A 23,919-nucleotide genomic window follows, 5' to 3' on the forward strand; every position below is an offset into this window, starting at 1 on the left:
GTTGCCCTTTGAAGGTACAGGCAAGGCCAAATTTGATGGGATGCCCAATATTTCATGTGACAACTAAGTTTATAGAAATACCTTTCATTTATTTGGATCAAGTATATAACTCTCTAGAAATATAAGTATACTTTACATAGTGCCAGTAAAAATAACAGACATGATCTTAGACAAAACATGTCATTTGCCAGGTATAATTTTTTTGTGTTCTGAAGGGCAAATTTTCCAAAAATAGGAAAAATAGCCGTCAAAATTTAGGCCTTCGGTACAAGCACAAACAACCATAAACAGTCAGCTTCTAAGAAGTGAATGGATGACTTGTTACAGCTTTGTGTGATAATTTTTCAACATGCATATGGTATTGGAGCTAGATTCACACCAGCAAGGCACTTTGAAAGGCAACATGCACCCTCAAAAGAAGCCAAGAAAACTGTCCTATCATGTTATCAAAGTGGAGATGATGTCTGGCTAGCCTTTCTGGTCTTTTCTCTAAATGTAAGATGAGATGTATATTGAACAAGTAAATGTAAGATGAGATGTATATTGAACAAGTAATTTCTACTGTCAGACTCCAGAGTTGTGCAGAAGTTTTCCTTTTAAAACCTATCCCTTCTGGTCTTGTGTGTTTGAGCTAGCACTCAATGTCCAAAGCATGATATTGTAGCTGAATTGTCCAAAATTATTTTGTACAGTAATAAATCAACAATCCATGAGAGCTCCACCTCAACACAGGGAGAGATGGCCAGACAAGCTTCCTTCCAGTTCTAGTACCACGTGCTTTGAGTACATGCCTACATTATATTGGAAGTTGAATGAGGATAAACAGACCCAAAGCTTGCCACTAATCTGGGTTAGAAAAAGCCTCGTCTCCTTTGTCAGCATGGTACATTTGCTGAATCCAGATGCACATACAAATTATTCAAGAAAGATCTGAATACGGTCACCAATCCCATCATTTATATCAAGCAGCTGCTGCCCAATTTGCATGTTCCCTTGTAGTGTCCTAGTAGATTCATCCAGCATTTCTTTCAAATTCAAACCTGCAACTCCTGACAGAAATGGATCACAATGAGATTCTACTATTGTTGTAGTGACTGAAAATATGTTCTGTAAATTCCTGTTAATTACTTCAGTGCAGAGTTTAAGTTATAACCTGGAATGATTCTGGTCAAGCCATCCAAAAACCCTGCCTGCACGAACCATACATATAGTAAGGGGAGACTTGACTTGATATTTTGATAACCATAAGATCAAGCACTTAATTTTAAAAGTGACTGCAAAGAGAGTGCAAAGAAGATGGAAAGCTCTGCTCTAAGACTGCACTTCACAAGATCTTTGTGACAAAGCACGTCAACTAAATCCTTCAAAAGTTAGCAGTATGTAAAAAAACGTGTCACACAGAACTAAAGGTCTACAGAAGAATACAAAATGTATGAACTGACTAACATGCCTTTCTCATTTACTGCACACATCTGCTCATCAAAATTAGTAATATCCACCTTCCTCACTCTTACACATCTGAACCTGCTGAGCTTTGTCAAGGTGGCGGCTTGCTTCTACCATGAGTATGCTGGCGTATCTGCTTTGGTCCTAGTCATCCAATCAATTCTGACTATTCTGACTGTGCCTGCCTAATCTCAGTGTGTGTAGCCCTGCGAGTTTGAAATCGCTCTCTTTAAGGTGGGACAACAATCTTCCCCCACAAACCTAACCCCTCTTTCAGACACAGCATCTTCATCAGAAAACCCCAAGGGATCTTTGATCTAGGACTGGAACACAATTAGAGAGGGTCAAACTCAGTTTTGAGAAGGCATTCCCTTACATCTCATATTACTAGAGCATCTGCCCTTTGCTTGGCTAGTCTCAGTACTCAACTGTTGTCACTCCCATTGAGCTATCCATACACCATCACCAACCAAAAAAGTTGGGGGGTCACATCCTGAAACAGGGGGCACATCCACTCTTCCATCCCTCACAGCCATCCCTGTCCCATCCATCCTGAAACAGGGGGCACATCCAATCTTCCATCCCTCACAGCCATCATCCCCTGTCCTGTCCATCCCCTGGTGAGGGACACCTTACAGGGGACCCTTCTTTTCCTCTTTTGAGTTCTCAAAAGAAAATAAAAACTTTTTCTGGACAAAAAGTTTCAATTTGTCATCATGTTGTTTTCACACACGCACACACGAGCATACTCAAGTCTCACACATATTTCACATACAAAATCAGCCAACATCTCTCTTTACAAATGCACACTCTTTTTGTGTTCTGTACACATGCATACACACACAAACGAGCACACACTTTTTGTGTGATCACTGATAGACCGTAGTGTAACAACTAATGGTAGATACAGAAAGCATTTGGCAACCAATTTGTCCAATGCAGAAAATGAAAATCATTACCGGGATACGCACATCAAGCTTCACAGCACCAGTGCTTGCTGTAACTTTCACACGAAGTGAACGAGACCAGATTTTAGAAGGTAAACTCCATGACTCATTTTCCTTTGACTCTTCTTCAACGACATAAGGAACCACATATTCCACTTCTGAGCTCTCCAACTGAGGCTCTTTTGTAGTTTCTGTTGATTCATCAACTTTGCTTTCTATAGAAGAGGAAACTTTCTCAAAAGATCGCAAAGATGCAAGATCTGTAACTTCACCATAATAGTTAGATCATTCACTTGAAGCATTATTCATCCAATTTATCAGAGAACAAGGAACAATGACTCAACAGATAAGCATGCATCCTGTCAGAAAATATTGGAGCAAAATTCAATGACGGCAAGCAGAACATTGCCTGAGATAACAGCAAGAACCCTTGCCCCCACTGGGTCTACCATTAGAAACTAAAATGTGGTACCCTAGTCTTTCAAACAAAGATTTTGGAAAGAAAGGGCAGAAATCTGAACTGCTTGACTCAGTAAAGTTACTGCATGAGGTGACATATTGTTGCTCCTCTTCATAGTATTTGTCAAAACCAACTACTCTCCTGATCTCTTCAAATGTAGGAAGGTCTGATGGAGGTGGCATGCGACCACTTTTAAGAGCAAGCAAAGCACGCTGAAAAAATTCAATAGAATCTGTCAGCTTGAGAAGTTGACTGATGTGTTTACAATGTAAATTTTCCATGCCTATATCTCACACATGTTGCAAATCATGCTTATAACTTGCAGTTGTTAACCCACCCAATTGAGAGAGTGAGGGAAGATGAGGTGACGTGCAAATTTGATACTAGCATCATGTAAGGTAGCAAATGGCCACATATTAGAACCAGATCATAACTAGAGGAGGATGAATCGAATAATAATTCAACAGATGTTCTTTTTTACAATCACCACCTAGCATTGTGTGCAACCAAATAAAAACCATTCCATTGCTCTGCTGAAAAGAGGGTGGTCAATTTTTCTAAATTTTTATTTTACCCCTAATTTGGATGACTCACCTGCATGGCAGAAATAGATACCCCAACCAAAGACAATGGATAGGCAACTATTTTGTAACCCAATTCTTCTAGCTCCATAGGAGTTAAGATAGGGGTTTTCCCACCACCCTCCAGCATATTTGCCTGCAATTCAAATCTACTTCAAGTCAACAATTGTAATCCTCCAGTTTTTGCCAACTGCAAGTTGCCAGAAACTTTGCACTTTTTTATACAATTACAAATATAAAGTAGACACTACTGGTTGTTCACTTTGAGTACAAAAGAAATCAGTCTAAGTAGACACTAGAGATATAAAGTAGCCATACACATTTGAGTACAAAAAAGGCAGAAATAAGTATCTAAATATCCTTTCCACAGCATGACACCCTTCAAACGATGTAAATGGTGCCAGTGATCTGTAAACTGTCCATCCACAGTCTTAGCTTCTGAATTGGACAGACTAGGCAATGTACAACATGAAGCAAATCCCCTTCCCACTCTAGGTACTTGGAATGTGGAATATTAAGAGTGAAGTGCTATTTTGCACATCCTCTACTATATCTAACCTCCTGCATCTCTTTTGAAAATAAAAGCGGCCTCAAACTATGTGCAGCTCTATACATGGCGCTTGCATACATGTCAACTAGCTCTAGTGATCCTCGTAGAACATCTCACGCTTTCTCCACCCTCAACTGCATCAAGATTTCTTCATCTTGCACCTCAAAGGCATTTCCACAATCTGCAAGCCAGAGGAACAAATCTCTGTCCACCTCAAGAAGTACAAGTCATCTTAACACCAGGAAGGCTATCTTTCAAAAGCAATTTGCCACCTTGACTAATACCCATGTTTGTTAGTCCACTCAAAACCCAACCTTTTATTATAGCCATTGCAATGACAGCTCTTATAGTTACCGTGTGCATAACCTTTGGCAACTACTCTTGCCTTATACATGCTCACACTATTGTTTACATTTTGTTTTACTTTGTAGACCCACTTGCAACCTATAGCTTTCTTCCCCTCAAGTAGTGGCACCAAATTCCAAGTCTGATTTACATCCAATACAGCCATTTCTTCATCCATGACTTTCTTCCAATGCACATAACCAATAGCTTTCTCAAAACAAGTAGGCCCACCTGATTTTATAACCTTCGCCATATATGCATAATGGCGAGCAACATAACCATCATATGTCAACCTATTTATGGGATGCCTTACTCTCGTTGATCCCCGCACTTGCAGAGCACTTTGTGATCCTTTTGCATTAGCCTTGGTTTTCCTTACACCAGGTGTACGAACAATTGGAAAACCAAACTCCTCATCCATACACTAATCTGAGCCATCAAATTCACCATCTATATGTGAATAGCCTGCAAAAACATCCAATACACTAAGTGACTCAACCATCTTTTCTTTTTCATTATATGATAACATTTTTTGTACTTATGGGAGTGCTATTCGCAGGCAACCTACCACTTCATAGTCTCTTAATAGACCTACTAGAATAGGACTCTTCAGGCCAACTCAATGTCTGTGACTATAGACCCACATTTTCTACAATCACCTTTTCTTTTGCATCATCTACAACAACCTATTTTTCAGCAGCATACAAACCGCTCATCTCATCAAACACAACATCTATGCTCATCTATAACTTGCGTGTAACCGAATTATAACACCTATAACCCTTTTGTTCATAGGAATAGTCCACAAATACACACTTTTCAACTATCGGATCCAACTTCTTTCTTAGCTCATCAAGAACATGTACATATGCAATGCATCTAAATACCTTAACATGTGACAAATCTGGTTTCTTGCCAATAAACTTCTTCTCTAGTATCACATCATGCATTGCAGTAGTGGGAGTCCTGTTCATAAAATACACAGCTATAGATATAGCTTCAGCCCAATAATAATGAGGCATGTTGTTTTTAGCCAACAAGGCTCATGCAATTTTTGCAATGTGCCTATTCTTCCTTTCAGCAACACCATTCTATTATGGAGTGTACCTACATATAAATTGCCTCTGAATTTCATGTTGTTTCAAAAAATTACTAAATTCATTGGAGAGATACTCTCCCCCTCCATCTGAACTCAGGCACTTTATCTGCACATATGTTTATTTCTCATTTAAATGTTTAAAATCTTGAAAGTGAAAAAATACCTTACTTTTCTCATTCATGAAGTGCACCTATACCTTTCTTGTACGATCATCAATATAGATTATATAATACTTACATCCAGCCATTGATGCAATATTTGTAAGTCCCCGTGCATCTGAATGTACAGCATCAAGTAAATGCTTGTTTACATGTTTATCACGAGAAAATGCATACCTTGCCAATTTTCCAAATTGGCATACTTCACACACTTTCTGCATAGCAGCGACTTAAAACTTAGGTAAGCCTATCACAATTTCATCATGTAATTATATATTTTTCAACCACTACACATTTACATGGCCAATACGTTTATACCAAATGTCAATGTCAACCACAACTCCTACACCTTGTGCAAATATAGTAGCCTTTAGCTCGGGTATATTTACATCCAAGGTAAACATCCTTCCCACATGCTTGCTTTTTGCAACCAATTTAAATCCATTTTTGAAATCTTCTACAAAGTAACCATTCTAATTGAACTTTACTTGCAATCCCTGCTCAACAAAAACAAAGTTCTTTGTGATGTTAGACACATGCAACACATCAACCAAACACTTAACTTTTCCATTCTATATAGATAATGAGACACTTCCAACATAAGCAATAGAATGCCTTGTATTATCACTTGTTTCCATAAAACCAACCATTTCAAGAATTTTTATTCCTCTAAACCATTCTCCATGAGATGCCATATGGTTAGAGGCACTTGAATCCCCATACTATATCATCAATCATTATTGTTGATGTATTTACATTTACTCTATTCACCACGTGCTACATAACAAACAACTTCTCATTATCAACCTAATTGCTCGTGAATGCATAATTGTTATGCTGTCTTCTCCAATTTCTGTTACTTTCACACTTTCTTTTTTCTAAACAGTCATATGAAATATGATCTTTTTGACCACAATCATAGCATTCTCTATTATCATAACTCACATTCTATCTACAATGTCCTCTATGGCTTCCCCTGCCTCAAGACTAGCCCCTACCACTTCTATATGACTGATCCTGTGAGTCATGAGATTGCCCTTGATTTTGCCCATAACAAACACCACCGCAACGTCTACCACCACAACCTACCTCTACTTGTGTTAGAGTAAAGCACCTGTTTTGAACTGTTCTTGCTTTTGACGAAGATGCACCAAGACTCAAATTTTTATCTTCTAATATCAACATAGATATGAGATTTACAAAATCAGGAATGATGCCTCTTGTGTTGATGGAGGTTCGAAACTGCTTGTACTCCTCGCCCAAGCCATCTTTACATACAACTACTATATCATCATCGTCAACCTACACTTTAATAGATCCAAGAGCTTCAACAATCCTCTCAATCTTCAATGCATAGTCATTAATAGATAGATTGCCACACTTGACATATTTAACTTAGACTTCAACTGTAACTTTCTAGCTTTGGTATTCGTACCAAAGGGGTTGGCCACGTTATTCTATGCTTCTGCAAGGCTATCTACATCTTGTATATGCCCAATTATAATATTTGAAACATTGATAAAAAGCCAATATATAACTTTCAAAGCACCTCGCTTCCACTTAAATGCCTTGGCCTACTCAAGCATGGCATTATCTCTTTCAATGTAGTTAACTCAAGAGCCTCAGCATTATCTCCTTCAATATAGTCCCAATAACCTTTACCCATAAGGAAATTAGTCAATCTGAATTTCTAAGCATGAAAGTTGTGCTTCTCAAGCTTGTCATTAACAATCTAATTAAATCCCTCAAACATTGTGCAACAAAACCCACAAATCTGCCTCAATAACCTACTAATTCAGGTAAATTATCGCCCATATTAAACTCAGTATCTAAGCATTACCCTAAGCAACACCTATAATGTCTAACAATATCTAAATATTGTCTGCCACATCCAATACCTGCAATCTGTTTGCAAAATAACAAGGTTTGCAAAGGTTGTGAATCTTATCAAATTCACATACAAACAACCTCAAACACCCGAATGGAGGCCGAAACGTGTCCAAAACGTGAATCCGAACACAAAAATCAAACCAAAGTCTATAACACTCCCTTAAGCACTTCAAGCTCACAAAGACAGCTCATCAATCAAAGATCGTATAAGAGAGATCTCCATAGGCATACTCCACAGTAGGGTTTCCTTGTAGACTCTTGTGTTTGTATCTCACAGCTCCTTACTTGAACTCCGCTCTGATACCATGAAAAGAGAGAGAGAGAGAGAGAGAGAGAGTTTAAGCTCTTACAAGACATAAAACATACAAAGAGAATGCACACATGATAGGAAGCTAAAACCCTAGTCTGTTTTCTTCTTCTTCTTCTTCACTATATGAGTCTACTTTAAATGAGAGAGAGTACAATATTCATAATATAAAAGCGTTCCATGATGTGAACACACTAAGTAAAAAGATGCCTACATAGATATCCCATAACTCAAGTAGGTGGACTTCTAACTAATGCCCAACTGTAAAGTATCACTGGAATGATAGGCCTATGCAAGTACCAACCACGTCAGTGATATGAATGCAGAAACGTTCATCCAAGTACGTGAGTGTCAGCTCGTGTTGAGCTTGACATCTCAACATTTGTCTATCTTGAATATGATCAACCTGAGATGTCTACTTTGAAATGTTGGCATCCATCAATAACAAGGTTCTCTCCTCTTGCCTTATAGAGGTAAAACATTAGCCTTGACCACCCAAAGGCCCCCACATCTAAAGATACCCATCCCCCTTTGATGGATGGCATTGATTGGCACCCGAAGGCAAACCAAAATCCTAATATCATGGCACATCTAGGAAATGCAGGGCCCCATCCTCCAGAAGGGGGTGACTACAAACTCGGTTTGGCTTGATATCCACAGCACAGCATCAAATTGAATAAGAAGACCAAGGGAATCACCTACACTACTACCAAAATAGAAAGAGTGAATGCAATCAAAAACACTTCTATCCTCTCACTGTAAACCGTTAAATTTTCATTTGAGTTCAAAACCCTTCAAGCATACACTTGTGGATTTAAACAACTAATCATCCTGTATATTTTTGTTACCAGATGATCACAATTACAAAGCTCTAACTACCACAGAATTACTGACTAAAAGGCTGTCTTGATCATGCAACAAAGCTACAGCATGACCATGGCTCAGTATCAAGATCTAATACAGCCTTGATATTGAGAAATATGTCGGATTCAAATACAGTTACTTAGTAGAAAAGGAATCTACCATCTTGGGTATGCCCACAGCTACATTACAAAAGGCCCGCATCTCTTCTTTTGAACAAAGAGCATCAATAAAAAGCACATCTGCCCCAGCATCTGCAAAGGCCTCAATTCTCCATAAAGCCTCCTCTAATGACACTGCTTGTCGAGCATCTGTACGTGCAACTATAACTATGTCCGAAAAGCTTTCCTTTCGTGCATCAACTGCTGCTTTGATTCGCGTAACTGCTTCTTCTCTTGCTATCACCTTTCTCCCCTTTGTATGACCACATGCCTTTGGAGAAACCTGCCCGCCAGGAATCAAGGAATCAGAGATCACAGCAAAGCAATTATGTGAGAACCAGAAAATGAACTTCAAATGATTTTCAAATACATATTGTCAAAGTGCACTAAACAGATTTATTGCAAAAATGATCTTCAAATGATTTTCAAAACATATTGTTAAAGTGTGCTATGCATAGATTTATTGCAAGCTTAACATTCGTGCATCATGATTCATAGACAAGAATATTGCTGCAAATGTAGAGTTTAAAGTAAAATCAAGGTTGCTAAAGATGTCACCAGCTACTAATAGATAGGATAAAGCTTTGGAATCTTTATACAACATCACATCAAAAAATTTGAAGTGACTGTTGAAGCTCCTTCCTCTCAGTCTGGTCATTGCCCCTCCTAGTTGCTCACATGGCTTGCTCAGCTCCTCCACCACCTCATATTGAGCCACTTATATTAGGTTTTGCACACAAACATAATTATGATGCATTAACCACTAATTGGTCTCCTTAAAACAGCCCCCAAAAGCAATCAATGCTAAATTACCCCCAAAAAAAAAAGACTTCAGGTTTGACAACAAACACACCCCTAATCCTCTATAAATAGGAGTCTTATGTTTGTGCATTTTCCATCCTCATTCATAGCTAGCTACTCTCAATACCTTCAAAGTAGCACTTGGGTTGGCAAAGGAGATCACACAATCTCAATTATACTCCATCGATTTGCAATAAAAGTTAAAGAAATACCACAAGGGGCGCCAATTTTGGGGCCAAAAGGCTGTCCAATGTCCAAGATTAAGAGTGGTAACATTTGCATTTTCAATTTATGTAAATAAAGTACTTGCAGTAACTATTAAATCAGGTTATTACCACCCTATCTAAGGAGGAAGGCTGGTTTCACTACTTTCAAGGGAGATTGACTTGGTTTATGTTCCCACACATGACAACTTGACAAATGTGTTTACAAAAGCGCTCTCTAGAGAGAAGCTTGAAGCCTTTTGCAAGGCTCTAAGCATGATATCATTTGGGGATTTATCTGTCTATTCCCTATATGTATTCACATCATTTACTAAAGGGGGGTTTGTTACACTTATCATGTTTCTCTGTAGTTTTGGAGTGAACACTCCCTTACCCACAAACACTTTTTACCTTTTGACTAGAGAAGGGTTCTTTTATCCATGTGAACACCCATCAGTGGGTGTGGTACTTAGTACCTTGGGGATTGTACTTTCATTATCATTCTCACATAGTTACACTTATCGAGTTCCTCTGTAGTTCTAGTGTGAGTGCTCCCTTATCCACTAGCACTTTTTACCTTCTAGTTGGAGAAGGGGTTTTTTCCCATGTGAACACCCATTAGTGGGTGTGGTACTTAGTACCTTAGGAATTGTACTTTCATCATCATTCTCACATAGTGGATGTGACCTTCCAACACTCTCCTCTCTTGTTGTTCACTTGTTTACTATGAGTGTGTGAGTGCATGTGTGCTACTAAATCCTAATCTAACACAAATTGTGTGTGTTCAAAGCTAAGCATTTTATTCTACAGAGGGCAACAGCATTTTGTACATTTTCTAAGGCTAGTCGGCCAATGTTTAGGACCCAAGCTGCTGGTGGGCCAGTTTTGATCATTTTTGGCTATATATACCCAATGGCCACTTTGGGACAGATCATATTCTTCTCCCTCTTGCAAGTGCACACTCTGACTTGGAAATTCTTCTTTTGGCATTTGCAAAGGCTGTTGGCTACACACTCTATCATCACCGTCTCTCATATTGTCATAATTTTTCAACCTGATCCGATGCCCTCACTAACACTTTGGGCCATGTACAAGGACTAATCAGTTCACCATTGTATTCAGCATTCATTTCAGATTCAATCCAGATTTCTTTTCTCTTCTTGCTGTCTTTTTCTTCTCCTTTTCTATCCGTGTTCATGTTCGTTTTCCATCGATACTCTCATAGTAGCAAGTAGGGACAAGGCTATGGGAGGCTGAGAGAGGGTCATTCCTGCCTTGTGTAAGTTGTGTGTGTGTGTGTGTGTGAGAGAGAGAGAGAGAGAGAGAGAAGGCTGCCATTGCTACTAAACAATGGACAGGTCATTTCTAGCCAGCAAGAGCTGGCGACCTACCGAAAAGAGGCTACAACAGTAGGTGACAGCAATTTGAGGGTTATTACAACCAAGCAACAGCATATTCAGTGTGTTCCATCAGTGGAGATAGCTTTCATGGTTGTCTAGAGAGGTCAGCAATTGTTTTTATTTTTTGTGATGGTAAGTCTGAATTTTCTCACCTCAATATTCTCTCTCATTCTTCAACCTATTCTTATCCTTCCTCAACAATTTCCAGCAGATTTAGCCATTGGAGGTGGAGATTTTGATGAATCTTTGTTGAAAACTCTAATTTAAAGCAAAATTTAGGGTTTGACAACCACCTCAAAAAGCATGCTCAAAACTTAAAGCCCTAAAGGCTTGAATTTCAATCACTGAATTTGGGGCAATTTCAAGAAATTCAAGCGGCCATTCAGCCAACAAGCATTTGGGCTGAATTTGTCACCCAAGGAGAACAAATGAAGGCCAATCCCCGAGCAAACCAAGGGGCAAATTGATTTGAAGGCTTGCTAGTCATTTATAACAGCGAGAGGCACTTGGGTCAACAAAGGAGATTAAAGAATCTCAATGTACTCCATCCATTTGTTGACCTAAGAAATGCATTCCATGTTGATTAGCACTTAAACAGCCCCAAAACAAGCTTAATTTAATGAAAACTCTAAAACGAGGCATTGTTCGAGAGAGTTCTCATCTATAAATAGATAGGCTGCCCCCATTCAGTTTGATCCCTTTTTGTGCATGTTTCTCACACTTGTGTGCAGATTTCAGCCATCAGTCTACGTCCACATGGCTGTCCAGCCCCACCAACTGGCCTAACGTCTAGGCTGTCCCCTTTCAGTCTAATCCCTTTTTGTGCAGGATTCTCACACTTGTGTGCAGATTTCAGCCATCAGTCAACGTCCACGTGGCTGTCCAGCCCCACCAACTATTGCTCCAGTGCCTGACGTCTTCTTCAACAATTGCCACCCACCATGAGACACCCTTCCAAGCTGCGTTTAGCATCCTCCAGCCATCACCAATATCTCCATCACCTTCTACAACTTGCGTTTGGTTCTAGACCAGTTAGGCAACAATTCCTACACAATCTAACTGCTTGCATTTGGTGTCTCTTTCTCCAAGCAATAGGTCCTAGTGCTTCTCATTTAGGCGACATCCACAGCTTGCGTTTGCATTCATCTGGGAGTCGCCTTCCATCTCCACAACCTCTCCTGCTTGCATTTGGTGCTCTAGGCTCTTCTAGCATCATCATTTTGCAGCATCCTCCTCTTCCTACACTCCGAATCGTGGTCACAGACTTGGGATCCATCTCCAATGGACATCACTCTCTGACACACTGCTCTGCCCTTGGGCACACTATATACTCTTACATTCATTTACAACATTCATTGACTTCAAAGTTGTGTTTTTTCTCTCCCTTCTTCTGTTTGTGTTTGAGTTTCTATATTTGAGTTTTGAGTTTGGCATTTAGGGTTTGAGTTTTACTTTCTATGTCTGTGTCTGTCTTTTTGTGCTTCTTTCTATCATGGTCATACACTCTGTGTTTCCTCAATGCAAACCCTAGCAGTGACTCCACAGTTTTCTTTAGATGGTATCAGAGCTGGTGCTCTTATAAAGAGTATCCTGCGGATATTGTGGAGTGCTAGTCTTTACACGAGGCACACAATACGACTCATAACCGAATCACAATGTCACAAACACCTTCTTCTCGTGAGCCCATGATGTCTTATCAGGCTTCTCCATCACTAGAGGCCTTGAGGAGATATGGACTCAACGAGGAAGATGACACTCCAAATTCACCCTCATCATCACCCTCTATGTTTACACCCATACCAAATACTCCAGATTTCATTAATCTCACAAAGGAGGAGTTTGAGGAGTACCTACACAACAAGTGTGGACCAAAAGGCATCCCTTCTTCCAATTCGCTACTCCTTCCGGAGTGGTTGGTCAGGCTGGCCACCTTTCTAATCATGTAGGCAATATGATATTTGGGATAACCACTTCTACTCGTAAGCCCATGATGTCTTATCAGGCTTTTCCATCACTGGAGGCCCTGAGAAGGCATTATGGACTCGATGAGGAAGACGACACTCTACATTCACCCTCACCATCACCCTCTATGTTTACACCTATGCTACATACTCCAAATTTCATTAATCTCACAAAGGAGGAGTCTAAGGAGTACCTACGCAACAAGTGTGGACCAAAAGACATCCCTTCTTCCAACTTGTTCCTCCATCCAAAGCACTTGGTGATGCTAGCCACCTTTCTAGTCATGGAGGCAATTCAACATTTAGGACAACTGGGAATCCATCTTCATCATCTTGGCCAGCCCTATGTCAAGTTCGTACAATCCTTTTGAGTTGTTCAAATCAAAATTCTATCTTATTTTGCCTTTCGGTGTGCAAGATCCAGATGGTCAAATGTATGTAAATCTTAATAGAGGGAGCTCAAGAAGCAAACATTCATCATCAGGTATACCTACATCTTCTGTTTCATTTGAGCAAGTCAATTACTCTTCTTCTCTCCCTCTCATCCCACCCTCTTCTCTTAAAGCCCTATCACAGTGTGCACTTCTCATATGCCTAGTGGGCACTCTGGGACCCATTCCCAAGTGTACTCCTTTCCATCACTATATCCACCCTATCCACCTTATCCGAGCACTACCACTACTCTTGCATCGGCCAAGAATGCCTTTATGGATAAGACTCATTTCAACAGATTGAATTTAACCACTTGATCGAACTATATGCAGCAAGTGCTTGAACCTCAGGATCTTTGGGACCTCATTGTTAGTCTTGAGCCTATGCCTAACCCTCACCTAGCCCACCCTAATTACATTCGTCAATGGAGAGCTCGCAATGCCACAGCCAACCTCGGGCTGATGCAAAGAGTTTCACTCTTAGTTATAGCACTTCCCTCTCGCATCGGAACGTTGGAGTCATCTCACCGGCTGCTATGCGGCTAGAGATCGTACTCGATGTATAAACATTGATCTTAAGCTTCAAGAGTTTTCCATTAAGGAAGGGGATAATCTGAAAGTCAAGCTGGCTGAATATCAGCGGTTACAAGCCAAGTTTGCCATCAGTGGCTCTATGAAGTCAAACGACAATCAGATCACGTTCTTCTTAAACAAGTTGCTCAACAAATACTTCCATTTTATCCAACACGTTATCTCACTATCTCGATTGCCAACCTTCTACGAGTTTGAGTGTCAGTTCTTGCGTTATGCAAGGTTGCATGATCAAGTCCACAAGAAGTCCACTTCTCACATCCATTCAAAGGAGGAAGGGTTGATTGCCTCTTCTTCGCTAGGGAAAACCAACATGGGCAAAACCTCACAAGATGAGTAGACAAGCCAAAACAAGGGTGACACCACTTCCTCCAACAAAAACAAAGAAACACGACCCCTTCGGCAACAAATTCCTAAGAAAAATAGGTTTTCCACCCATTGTCAGAGAGCAAGCCATGTGGACAAGGAGTGTCGCTCCAAGGCCTGAGGTTTACCACCTAAAAAACCCCGACAACCTACTACGACTACACAGTCTAGTGAGGCTACACCTCCCGCTAATGCCCCATCTGAGCCTTCAGCCCCCATGACTACTCGACGTGTGGCACACAGACAACCTTAGTGGCCATCCTTCTCTACTCTTGAGGGGTTGACTAATTAGTCTGCTAGCACCGATCCCATTGCATTTTATGCATCCACATCACATTTACCCTCATCTAAAACGACCTCACCACCTCGTCAGGCATTTCATTGCAACTACCTACTAGTGGGTGTATGCAATGATGGCCACCCTCTTAGCTTTTTCTCATTGTCGCACTCTTAGGACTTTAAACTATAGAGTCAGGCCCATAGGAGTCTTGTCTTTTTCCCTTTCATTCTTAAGTATTCTACTGCATTTACACACCCATACACATTTGCATTATTAAACTTGTTCATTCAATTAATTTTCCATTTCAATTTTTTTTTGTGTTTTTTAAAAACATCTCACTACTGACCTCTATGATTACAAACCTTGCGCTCTTTTGCAAAATTTGCTTTCAATGCAAGGGTACCATGCAAGTTTGTCTAGTCCTACTTGGGCTGGAAACATGAGATGTGCAATGTTCCATTCATAGTTTCATCTTCCTAGGAGTTTTGCTCTTCTACCAACATGGAGGCTTTCCCTCCCGAGACTGATCATGCAACATCTCTCTTGATGCTATCATGGTGGTGACTTCTATCATTGCTCTTTCAATAGGGATGCTTCCTCATTTTCATCCACATGTTTTCGACCACCTGAAGACCGACTCCTCTTCCTTCTTTGGCATCGACATCCAAGGTTGAGAGGGGATTCCTACCCTTATTGGTACTCTTCAAGTTTCGATACTTGTCTTTGACATCGGCCTTCCACCCCCCTATTGCACCTTTACCCTTTGCATTGCATGATTTCATCATCTTTGTACTAGGGCGCTTTGGCAAGTAAACAATTTTCACACAAGAGACACTCTCCAACTCGTACCTACTACATGAGCATTTCACAACATGTAGCATACTCATTGTATCGAGCACCACTAGATGGATCATAAGCTATTTCCACTAGTGGTTTATACACTACACCACCATTACTTCATCACCATTCCCTCCTCATCAACATCCTCGAGAGGAAGGGTAGCTTGTCTGTGTTGTGATGGGTTGGACCTAACCATCCCTTCTCATTCTCACATCTTCTATTGTTACTTAATCGACCATAAACCATATCTCACTTAACAAAAAAAAAAGACAAAAACGGTTCATTATAGTTCCATCCGCCTTTGTAGGGCTTGGTAGCCACTGGGCAGCCGATGATCACCCTTTGTCCAATGCCTTGTCTTCTCTAATGATTGCTTGGACTCCCTTGGTAAGATAACCATCACCTTTGTAGTCTTGGTAGACCATTAGGCAGCCACCGTGCACCCTTTGTCCGATGCCCTGGCTGCTTTGGGGTGGGACGCCTTAGGCAAAATGGGTTGGCCTTCCTTTCTCACCCTGTTTTGGGCCTGAGGGGGGGTGTTGAGCTAACAAATGCATTCCGTGCTAATTAGACACTAAAACAGCCCCAAAACAAGCTTAATTTAATGGAAACCCTAAAACAAGGTGCGGTTCGAGAGAGTTCAGTGAAACCCTAATTTGGGAGGATCCGTACTCGTCTTAAATAGACAGGATGTCCCCATTCAATCTAATCTCTTTTTGTGTAGGTTTCTCACCCTTGTGTGTAGATTTCAGCCATCAATCTATCTCCACATGGCTGTCCAATCCCATCAACTGCTACCACTCCATCGATTGTTGCTCCAATGCCTCGCATCTTTTTCTACAACTACTGCCCACTATGAGACACCCTTCCAGGCTGCATTTGGCATCCTCCAACCATCACCAATATCTCCATCACCTTTTGAGCTTGCGTTTGGTTCCAAACCAGCTAGGCGACAAATCCTACACACTCCAGCTACTTGCGTTTGATCTCTCTACCTCTAGGCGACAGGTTTTGGTGCTCCTCATCTAGGCGACATCCACAAGTTGCGTTTGCGGTCATTTGGGAATCCCCTTCCACCTCCACAGCCTCTACTGCTTGCGTTTGGTGCTCTAGGCCCTTCTGGCATTATCATTTTGCAACATCCTCTTCTTCCTACACTCCGACTAGTGGTCACAGACTTCGGATCCGTCTCGGGTGGACGTCACTCTCCGACACACTACTCTATCCTTGGGTACGCTGTATACTCTTGCATTCATTTACAACATTCATTCACTTCAGAGTTTTGTTTTTTCTCTCCCTTCTTCTATTTGTGTTCGAATTTCTATGTTTGAGTTTTGAGTTTTGCTTTCTGTGTCTATGTCTGTCTTTTTGTGCTTCTGTCGTGGTCATACACTCTATGTTTTCTCAATGCAAACCCTAGCAGTGACTCCACAGTCATCTTCACACCATTTCCAATAAAAGATAAGCAAATACTACAAGGAATGCCATTCTTGGGGCAAACAGGCTGTCCATTGTCCAAGATTAAGTGAGCATTTCAATTTATAAGCTTTAATCGCATGTTGCAATTATTGATTAATCAGGTTATTACACCCCCCTCCAAGAAGGAAGACTAGTTTCACTTTGGCCCAACCATCGATTCATCTCCATTGAAAGGATCTGACCTACATTTAGTAAGTTGGTCAGTTCTAATTTCTACCTCTATTTATGGGGCTCATCCTCATCATTGCAATCATCACTTCCTCATTCTCCACCATCATCTCTACTCATCATGATCAGTCTAATGTTGTTCGCAATCTCTCTACTCTTCCAACCACATGTACAATTTGCAATCTCTCTCCTCTTCCTCATCATTAGATCTTTGATCACATCTCTTTCCTCCATCTGGCATCCTCACTCATTCTAACCTCTATTGGCATTAATGCAAGGGTGCAAGTTCATCTTCAACATTCTATACAATCCTATTTACTTCATCATTATTCCAGTTTTGTGTTCCATTTATTGAGCTAAGAAATGCATTCCATGCTGGTTACCACTTAAACAGCCCCAAAACAAGCTTAATTTAATGAAAACCCTAAAATAGGGCACGATTTAAGAGAGTTCAGTGAAACCCTAAATTGGGAGGGTCCATCCTCATCTATAAATAGATAGGCTGTCCCCCATTCAGTCTCAATTCCTTTTTGTGGAGGTTTCTCACCCTTGAGTGCAGATTCACCCATCAGCCCCCACATACATGGCTGTCCAGCCTCATCAACTACTGTCACACCTTCCACTACATCTAGCACTCCTCCATTAGCATTGGTGACAATTTCTGACCCTCTTCTGTTTGTGTTTGAAGCCGTCACATTTTGGTAACTGCATGCATGCTTCTATCAGCCCTCCACAGCTTACGACAGCCTCTCCTCATCAAGCGGTGAGGTAACTCCTCATTGGCTGCCTTTACAGCCTTTAACTGTCGCCAGCCCTCTTCCACACTCCCTCTGCTTATGTTTAGTGTTCAGCATCAACTAACACTTGCGTTTACAGCATCCTCTTCATCCTACACTCCGATTGGTGGTCACAGACTTGAGATCCATCTCCCATGGAGTCACTCTCCAACACATTGTACACTCTTACATTCATTTACAGCATTCATTCACTTTAGAGTTGTGTTCTTTCTATTCCTTCTTCTATTTGCGTTTTGAGTTTCTATATTTGAGTTTTGAGTTTTGCGTTTAGGGTTTGAGTTTTGCTTTCTATGTCTGTGTCTGTCTTTTTGTGCTTCTGTCATGGTAGTACACTCTGTGTTTCCTCAATGAAAACCCTAGCGGTGACTCCAATCTTCTTCACATGGTATCAGAGTTGGTGCTCTTATAAAGAGTATCCTACAAATATTGTGGAGTGCTAGTCTTTGCAGGAGGCACATAATACGGCTTGTAACCGAATCACAATGTCACAAACACCTTCTTCTCGTGACCCCATGATGTCTTATCACGCTTCTCCATCACTAGAGGCCCTGAAGAGGCATTATGGACTCGGTGAGGAAGACGACACTCCATATTCACCCTCTATGGTTACACCTATGCCAGATATTTCAAATTTCATTAACCTCACAGAGAAGTTTAAGAAGTACCTACACAACAAGTATGGACCAGAAGACATCCCTTCTTCCAGTTTTGCTACTCCTTCCAAATTGGTTGGTGAGGCTGGCCACCTTTCTTATGATGGAGCCAATACGACATTTGGGATGACTCGCGATCCATCTTCATCATATTGGCCAAGCCCTGTGTCATGTTCGTACAACCCTTTTGAGTCATTCGAATCAAAACCCTCTCCTATTTTACCTTTTGGTGTGCAAGATCTGGATGGTCAAATGTGTAGAGTTAAAGCAGAAGCAGATAGAGAGAGAGAAAACAGAGAGCAGGCGCATTAATCAAGGTGCTCAATGATCCAGAACTGAACAGTGTTGAACAGTGAGATAGAGTGAGAGTGAGTCGACAGATAGGTGTGTACCAGTGTGGTACACACAAAGAATAAAAGAATGTATATATACTTAGGGTACGGTACACTTACACCCTCTAGGGTGAGTTCACGTGTGTGAAATAATAAATACACAAGTGAGCGTAAAGAGCCTTTACATTACACCCAACAACCTCCCACTTAAAGGTCCGAAGTGAACCTTTAACCAACTCCCACAATTCTAATGCAATGCTCATGTTGAGCCTTTGCAAGACTTTTAGTGGGAACATCTACAGGGTTATCCTGTGATTTGATCTTAGTCACGGTGACTAGACCATCATCCATAACCTGTCTGATAAAATGATACCGAACATCAATATGTTTGGTACGTGTATGAAACATGGCATTCTTAGCCAAGCATACAGCACTCTGGCTATCACATCTAAGTACAGGTGTTTTGGTGGGCAGCCCAAAATCCTTGACCAAACGACCAAGCCAAACTACTTCTTTTGAAGCTTCAGTGGCTGAAATATATTCAACCTCAGTGGTAGAGAGTGCTACTATTTTTTGCAATCTAGAGCACCAAGAAACCGCCCCACTAGTCAAGGTAAAGAAGTACCCGCTAGTAGACTTGCGAGTATCCAAGTCACCTGCCATGTCCGCATCACAATACCCCTGCAAATCTAACGTACCCTTGCCATAGCAAATGCATTTTCTTTGTGTGGTAGAGAGTGCTACTATTTTTTGCAATCTAGAGCACCAAGAAACCGCTCCACTAGTCAAGGTAAAGATGTACCAGCTAGTAGACTTGCGAGTATCCAAGTCACATGCCATGTCTGCATCACAATATCCTTACAAATCTAACGTACCCTTGCCATAGCAAATGCATTTTCTTTGTGTGCCCTTAAGGTACCATAAGATACATTTCTGTAGGGAAAGGATAGGCACGGAGATCGAGGTAGATAGACCTTACGCGCAGTGAGAGAGACAAAGAGAGTGCGAGTGAGCAGAGTAGAGAGTGAACACGTTTTTCGGTACAATGACAAGAGCACCACTTTAGGTTTTAGATAGATATACATATGAAAGTACAATGTGCTAAGGGTGTGTTCACACCCGTGCACATATAAAAGGCACGATGGCCCTTTATTCCCAACAACCTCCAACCTAAAGGCAATGTGCCTTAAGAAAAGAAAAGAATCAGCTAAGTCTAAGTATGTACAAAGCTGAAATAAATATATCTATCCAACTCCCATCATTTGTCGGCAATGAGCAAACCGCTCTGCTGGAAGACCCTTCGTGAGAAGGTCTACAAGATTATCATCTGTATGCACTTTGACAAGCTCAATGCTCTTGCTGTCAAATACATCTCTAATGAAGTGATACTTCACATGTATGTGCTTTGTCTTTGCATGAAAGACAGGATTCCGTGCTAGCATGATAGCACTCTGACTATCACAATGGAGAACAGGTAACTCTGTGATGCCAAGCTCTCCCACCAGACGTGAAAGCCATAAAGCCTCCTTGCATGCCTCAGTGACAACTACATACTCTGCCTCTGTAGTAGACAATGCAACACACTTTTGTAGCCTGGAGATCCAAGAGACTGCTCCTCCTATGAAAGTAAACACATACCCATAGGTGGACTTCCTGCAGTCCTTATAACCAGCATAATCTGCATCCGTAAAGTCAACAACAGATGCCTTCTGCTTTCCAAAGCAGATGCACAACTCCTTTGTGCCTTTGAGGTATCTCATAATACCTTTCACTGCCTCCCAGTGCTTCTTGCCAGCGGTTGCCATGTATCTGCTAAGCACCCCCACTGCAAAAGCAATGTCAGGACATGTAGCAACCATAGCATACATCAAACTGCCAACAGCTGAAGCATATGGTATCTTGGCCATTTCAGCCTTCTCATCATCAGATGTAGGGCTGTCCTCTGCACTGAGTTTCACATATGGAGGCAATGAAACCCCAATTGTTTTTCCCCCTTCCATATTGAAACGCTGCAAAACTTTGGAGATATACTTCTGCTGAGATAGATAGAGTAAGCCTTTAGATCTATCTTTGAGTATTCGCATGCCAAGAATGTGATTTGCATCACCCAGATCCTTCATGTCAAAGCTGCCAAGAAGACTTTGCTTCAATGAATCCAAGGCATGAGTATCCCTGCCAGCAATCAGCATGTCATCAAGATAATCAAGCTGTCATCTACAGCCTTCTTGGTGTACAAGCAATGATCCACTTGACTTCTATGAAAGCCTTGGGACTGCATGAATGTATCAAAATTATGATACCATTCTCTTGGTGCTTGTTTCAGCCCATACAAACTCCTTTTGAGTTTACATACCATTTTTTCCTTCCCTTGTTCAACAAACCCTTCAGGCTACTGCATATATATGTCTTCATGCAGATCACCATGTAAAAATGCAATCTTTACATCCATCTGTATGAGCTCCATATCCTCAACTGCAACCAAGCCCAAAATGGTTCTCAATGTAAGCATCTTGACTACAAGAGAGAAAATCTCATCAAAGTCAATTCCATGCTCCTGCTTGTACCCCTTTGCAACCAATCTTGCTTTGTACTTTGGTAAGGAACCAAAAGTGACCTTCATTTTGTAAAACCATTTGCATGGAAGGGTTTTCTAGCCTTTAGCCAACTGCACCAAGTCCCAAGTGCCATTTTTTCCAAGAGATTCCATCTCTGACAACATGGCTTTATACAATTTCTTATTGTCATGTCTGTCCATTGCTTCCTTGAAGCAAGACGGTTCACCACAGCCTGTCAACATGACATACTCAGCCACATTAATTGCACCAGGAACAAATCTATCAGGTTGTCTAGTAGCCCTAGACGATCTCCTAACCCAATGCTCATTGTGTGCTGGCTGTTCCTGCAAATTTCCATTTTCAGCATGCTGTCCTGGCATTTCAGCCTGCAAATCAGCATTAACAGCTTGCTGTCCTGGCTATTCCTGCATATGTAATGGCTCATTTTCATGGGCAATAGCTGGTTGATCATTTCCTGCATTTACAGGTTCATTTACAGCAGGTATTTGCTGCTGTACAACGGGCACATTTTGCTGTCCAAAAGGTATTTCTTCCCGGAATACAACCCTACGGACCTCCTCAATCTTTTCAGGCTGTTTGTGCATGCGATCTTCCCAGAAGATAACGTCATTGCTGCATACTATTTTCCTTTTCTCGGGATCCCACAATTTATACCCCATTTCACCCTCATCACCATATCCTAGGAAAATGCATTTACAGGACTTTGGCTCAAGTTTGCTGCGTTTTTCTTTACGAATGTGCACAAAAGACTCACAGCCAAACACTTTCAGATGAGCATATGAAGGTGGCTTGCCCGACCACACTTCTTGGGGAACTCCCCCCCCCAAAGACCTGTTTGGTGACCGATTAATCAAGTGAACCGCTGTCATAACAGCCTCTGCCCAAAAACCATGGGGTAATGTAGCATGAGACAGCATCGTACGGACCTTATCCTGTATGGTCCGATTCATACGCTCTACAACTCCATTTTGGGGTGGATTATGAGGGGCAGTGAGCTCCCTCTTTATCCCTTTGCTGTCACAAAATGCCTGAAAGGCTTTGGACACATATTCCCCACCATTGTGAGAGCAAAGACACTTAAGTGTCTTATCTATCTGATTTTCAGCCAATGCCAAGAATTTTTTGAACTTGTCAAGCACTTCATCCTTGCTACGAATAGGGTAAACCCATACTTTCTGTGTAGCATCACCGACAAAGGTGACAAAATATTTCTTTCCCCCTAAAGATAATCCTGGCATTTGACATGCATCCGAATGTACTAACTCTAGAGGAGAAGATTTCAAAGAAAGAGACTTTTTGTAAGAAGTCTGTGCATATTTGCCATAAATACAATAATCACAGTGCTCAAAATCAGCATAACGAAGACAAGGCTTGCAACCTCTAGCAATAACCCTGGATCCCTTACAGATCTTCCATTTTCCATCACCAAAGGTGGTATGAAAACCATCATCATCTAGCTGCCCTGTGCTAATCAAGCTCTTCTTGAACTAAGGTACATGCCGTACATGTTGAAGTGTAAAGACAGAGCCATGCTGAAACTCTAACTGCACACTGCCAATACCTGCAATCTCACATGCATAGTTGTCCCCAAGATGGACAACACCATGTCAATCCCCTGTATATGCAGAAAACCACTCACGATGAGGAGTGATATGAAAGAAAGCACCTGAATCAAGAATCCAGGTATACATGTTATCATCTGTATTTGCAAGTAGAGCATGTGCACCAAAATGTGAAGAGACAAAGAGTACATCACTCCCACTGTCACTGTCATGAGTGACTACATTCACCTCTTCAATTTTTATATTGCTTTTCTTAGGCTGACTGTCTTTCTTCTCTTCCTTGCAGTCATCTGTCTTCTTGCCTTTTCCTTTCTCTTTCTTCCATTTGTAGCAGTCACGTTTACAGTGACCCTTCTTACCACAATGATGGCACTCAACATCTTTTCCACATGATTTATTGCGTCCCTTGCCATCATATTTGCCCTTTTGCTGTGATCTGCCCCTAGTATGCAAAGCACTGGAAGATTTACTGGATGCATTGTTCTGCCGATTCATCTCTTCCATAAGTAGAGCACTCTCTACATCAGCATACAAAAGGATCACATTAGAATTGCTCATAGCAGTTCTGAATGTATCCCAACTCTCTAATAGAGTGCAAGGCAAGAAAATAGCCTTAAATTCCTCATCAATTATGAACTTCAAGGCAACCAGCTGGCTGAAAATGGAGTTAAACT

The 23,919-nt window shown here is 41.2% G+C and overlaps 1 protein-coding gene across 6 annotated transcripts in view; it reads right to left on the reverse strand.

Annotated features, from left to right (window-relative positions):
- Window positions 1–417: 417 nt before the first annotated feature.
- The window catches only part of LOC148010615 (Phosphoenolpyruvate carboxylase family protein), a 65,050-nt gene continuing 41,548 nt past the window's right edge, over window positions 418–23,919 (reverse strand). For 2 of the 6 annotated variants that reach the window (XM_087671468.1, XM_087671474.1), the window contains 6 exons: window positions 8,807–9,088; window positions 3,448–3,570; window positions 2,915–3,065; window positions 2,406–2,659; window positions 1,154–1,190; window positions 418–1,049 (listed from right to left, as the gene is read on the reverse strand). In XM_087671468.1, coding sequence (XP_087527594.1) covers window positions 916–1,049; window positions 1,154–1,190; window positions 2,406–2,659; window positions 2,915–3,065; window positions 3,448–3,570; window positions 8,807–9,088 — 981 coding nt within the window. In that variant the 3' untranslated portion in view covers window positions 418–915. The remainder of the gene's footprint in view (window positions 1,050–1,153; window positions 1,191–2,405; window positions 2,660–2,914; window positions 3,066–3,447; window positions 3,571–8,806; window positions 9,089–23,919) is intronic. The other 4 variants (XM_087671472.1, XM_087671471.1, XM_087671470.1 and 1 more) reach the window with 4 other exon arrangements.

The sequence above is a fragment of the Lygodium microphyllum genome, chromosome 29, assembly GCF_053477565.2.
Source record: "Lygodium microphyllum isolate KBCC chromosome 29, Lygodium_microphyllum_v1.1.10, whole genome shotgun sequence".
Taxonomy (NCBI): Eukaryota; Viridiplantae; Streptophyta; class Polypodiopsida; order Schizaeales; family Lygodiaceae; genus Lygodium; species Lygodium microphyllum.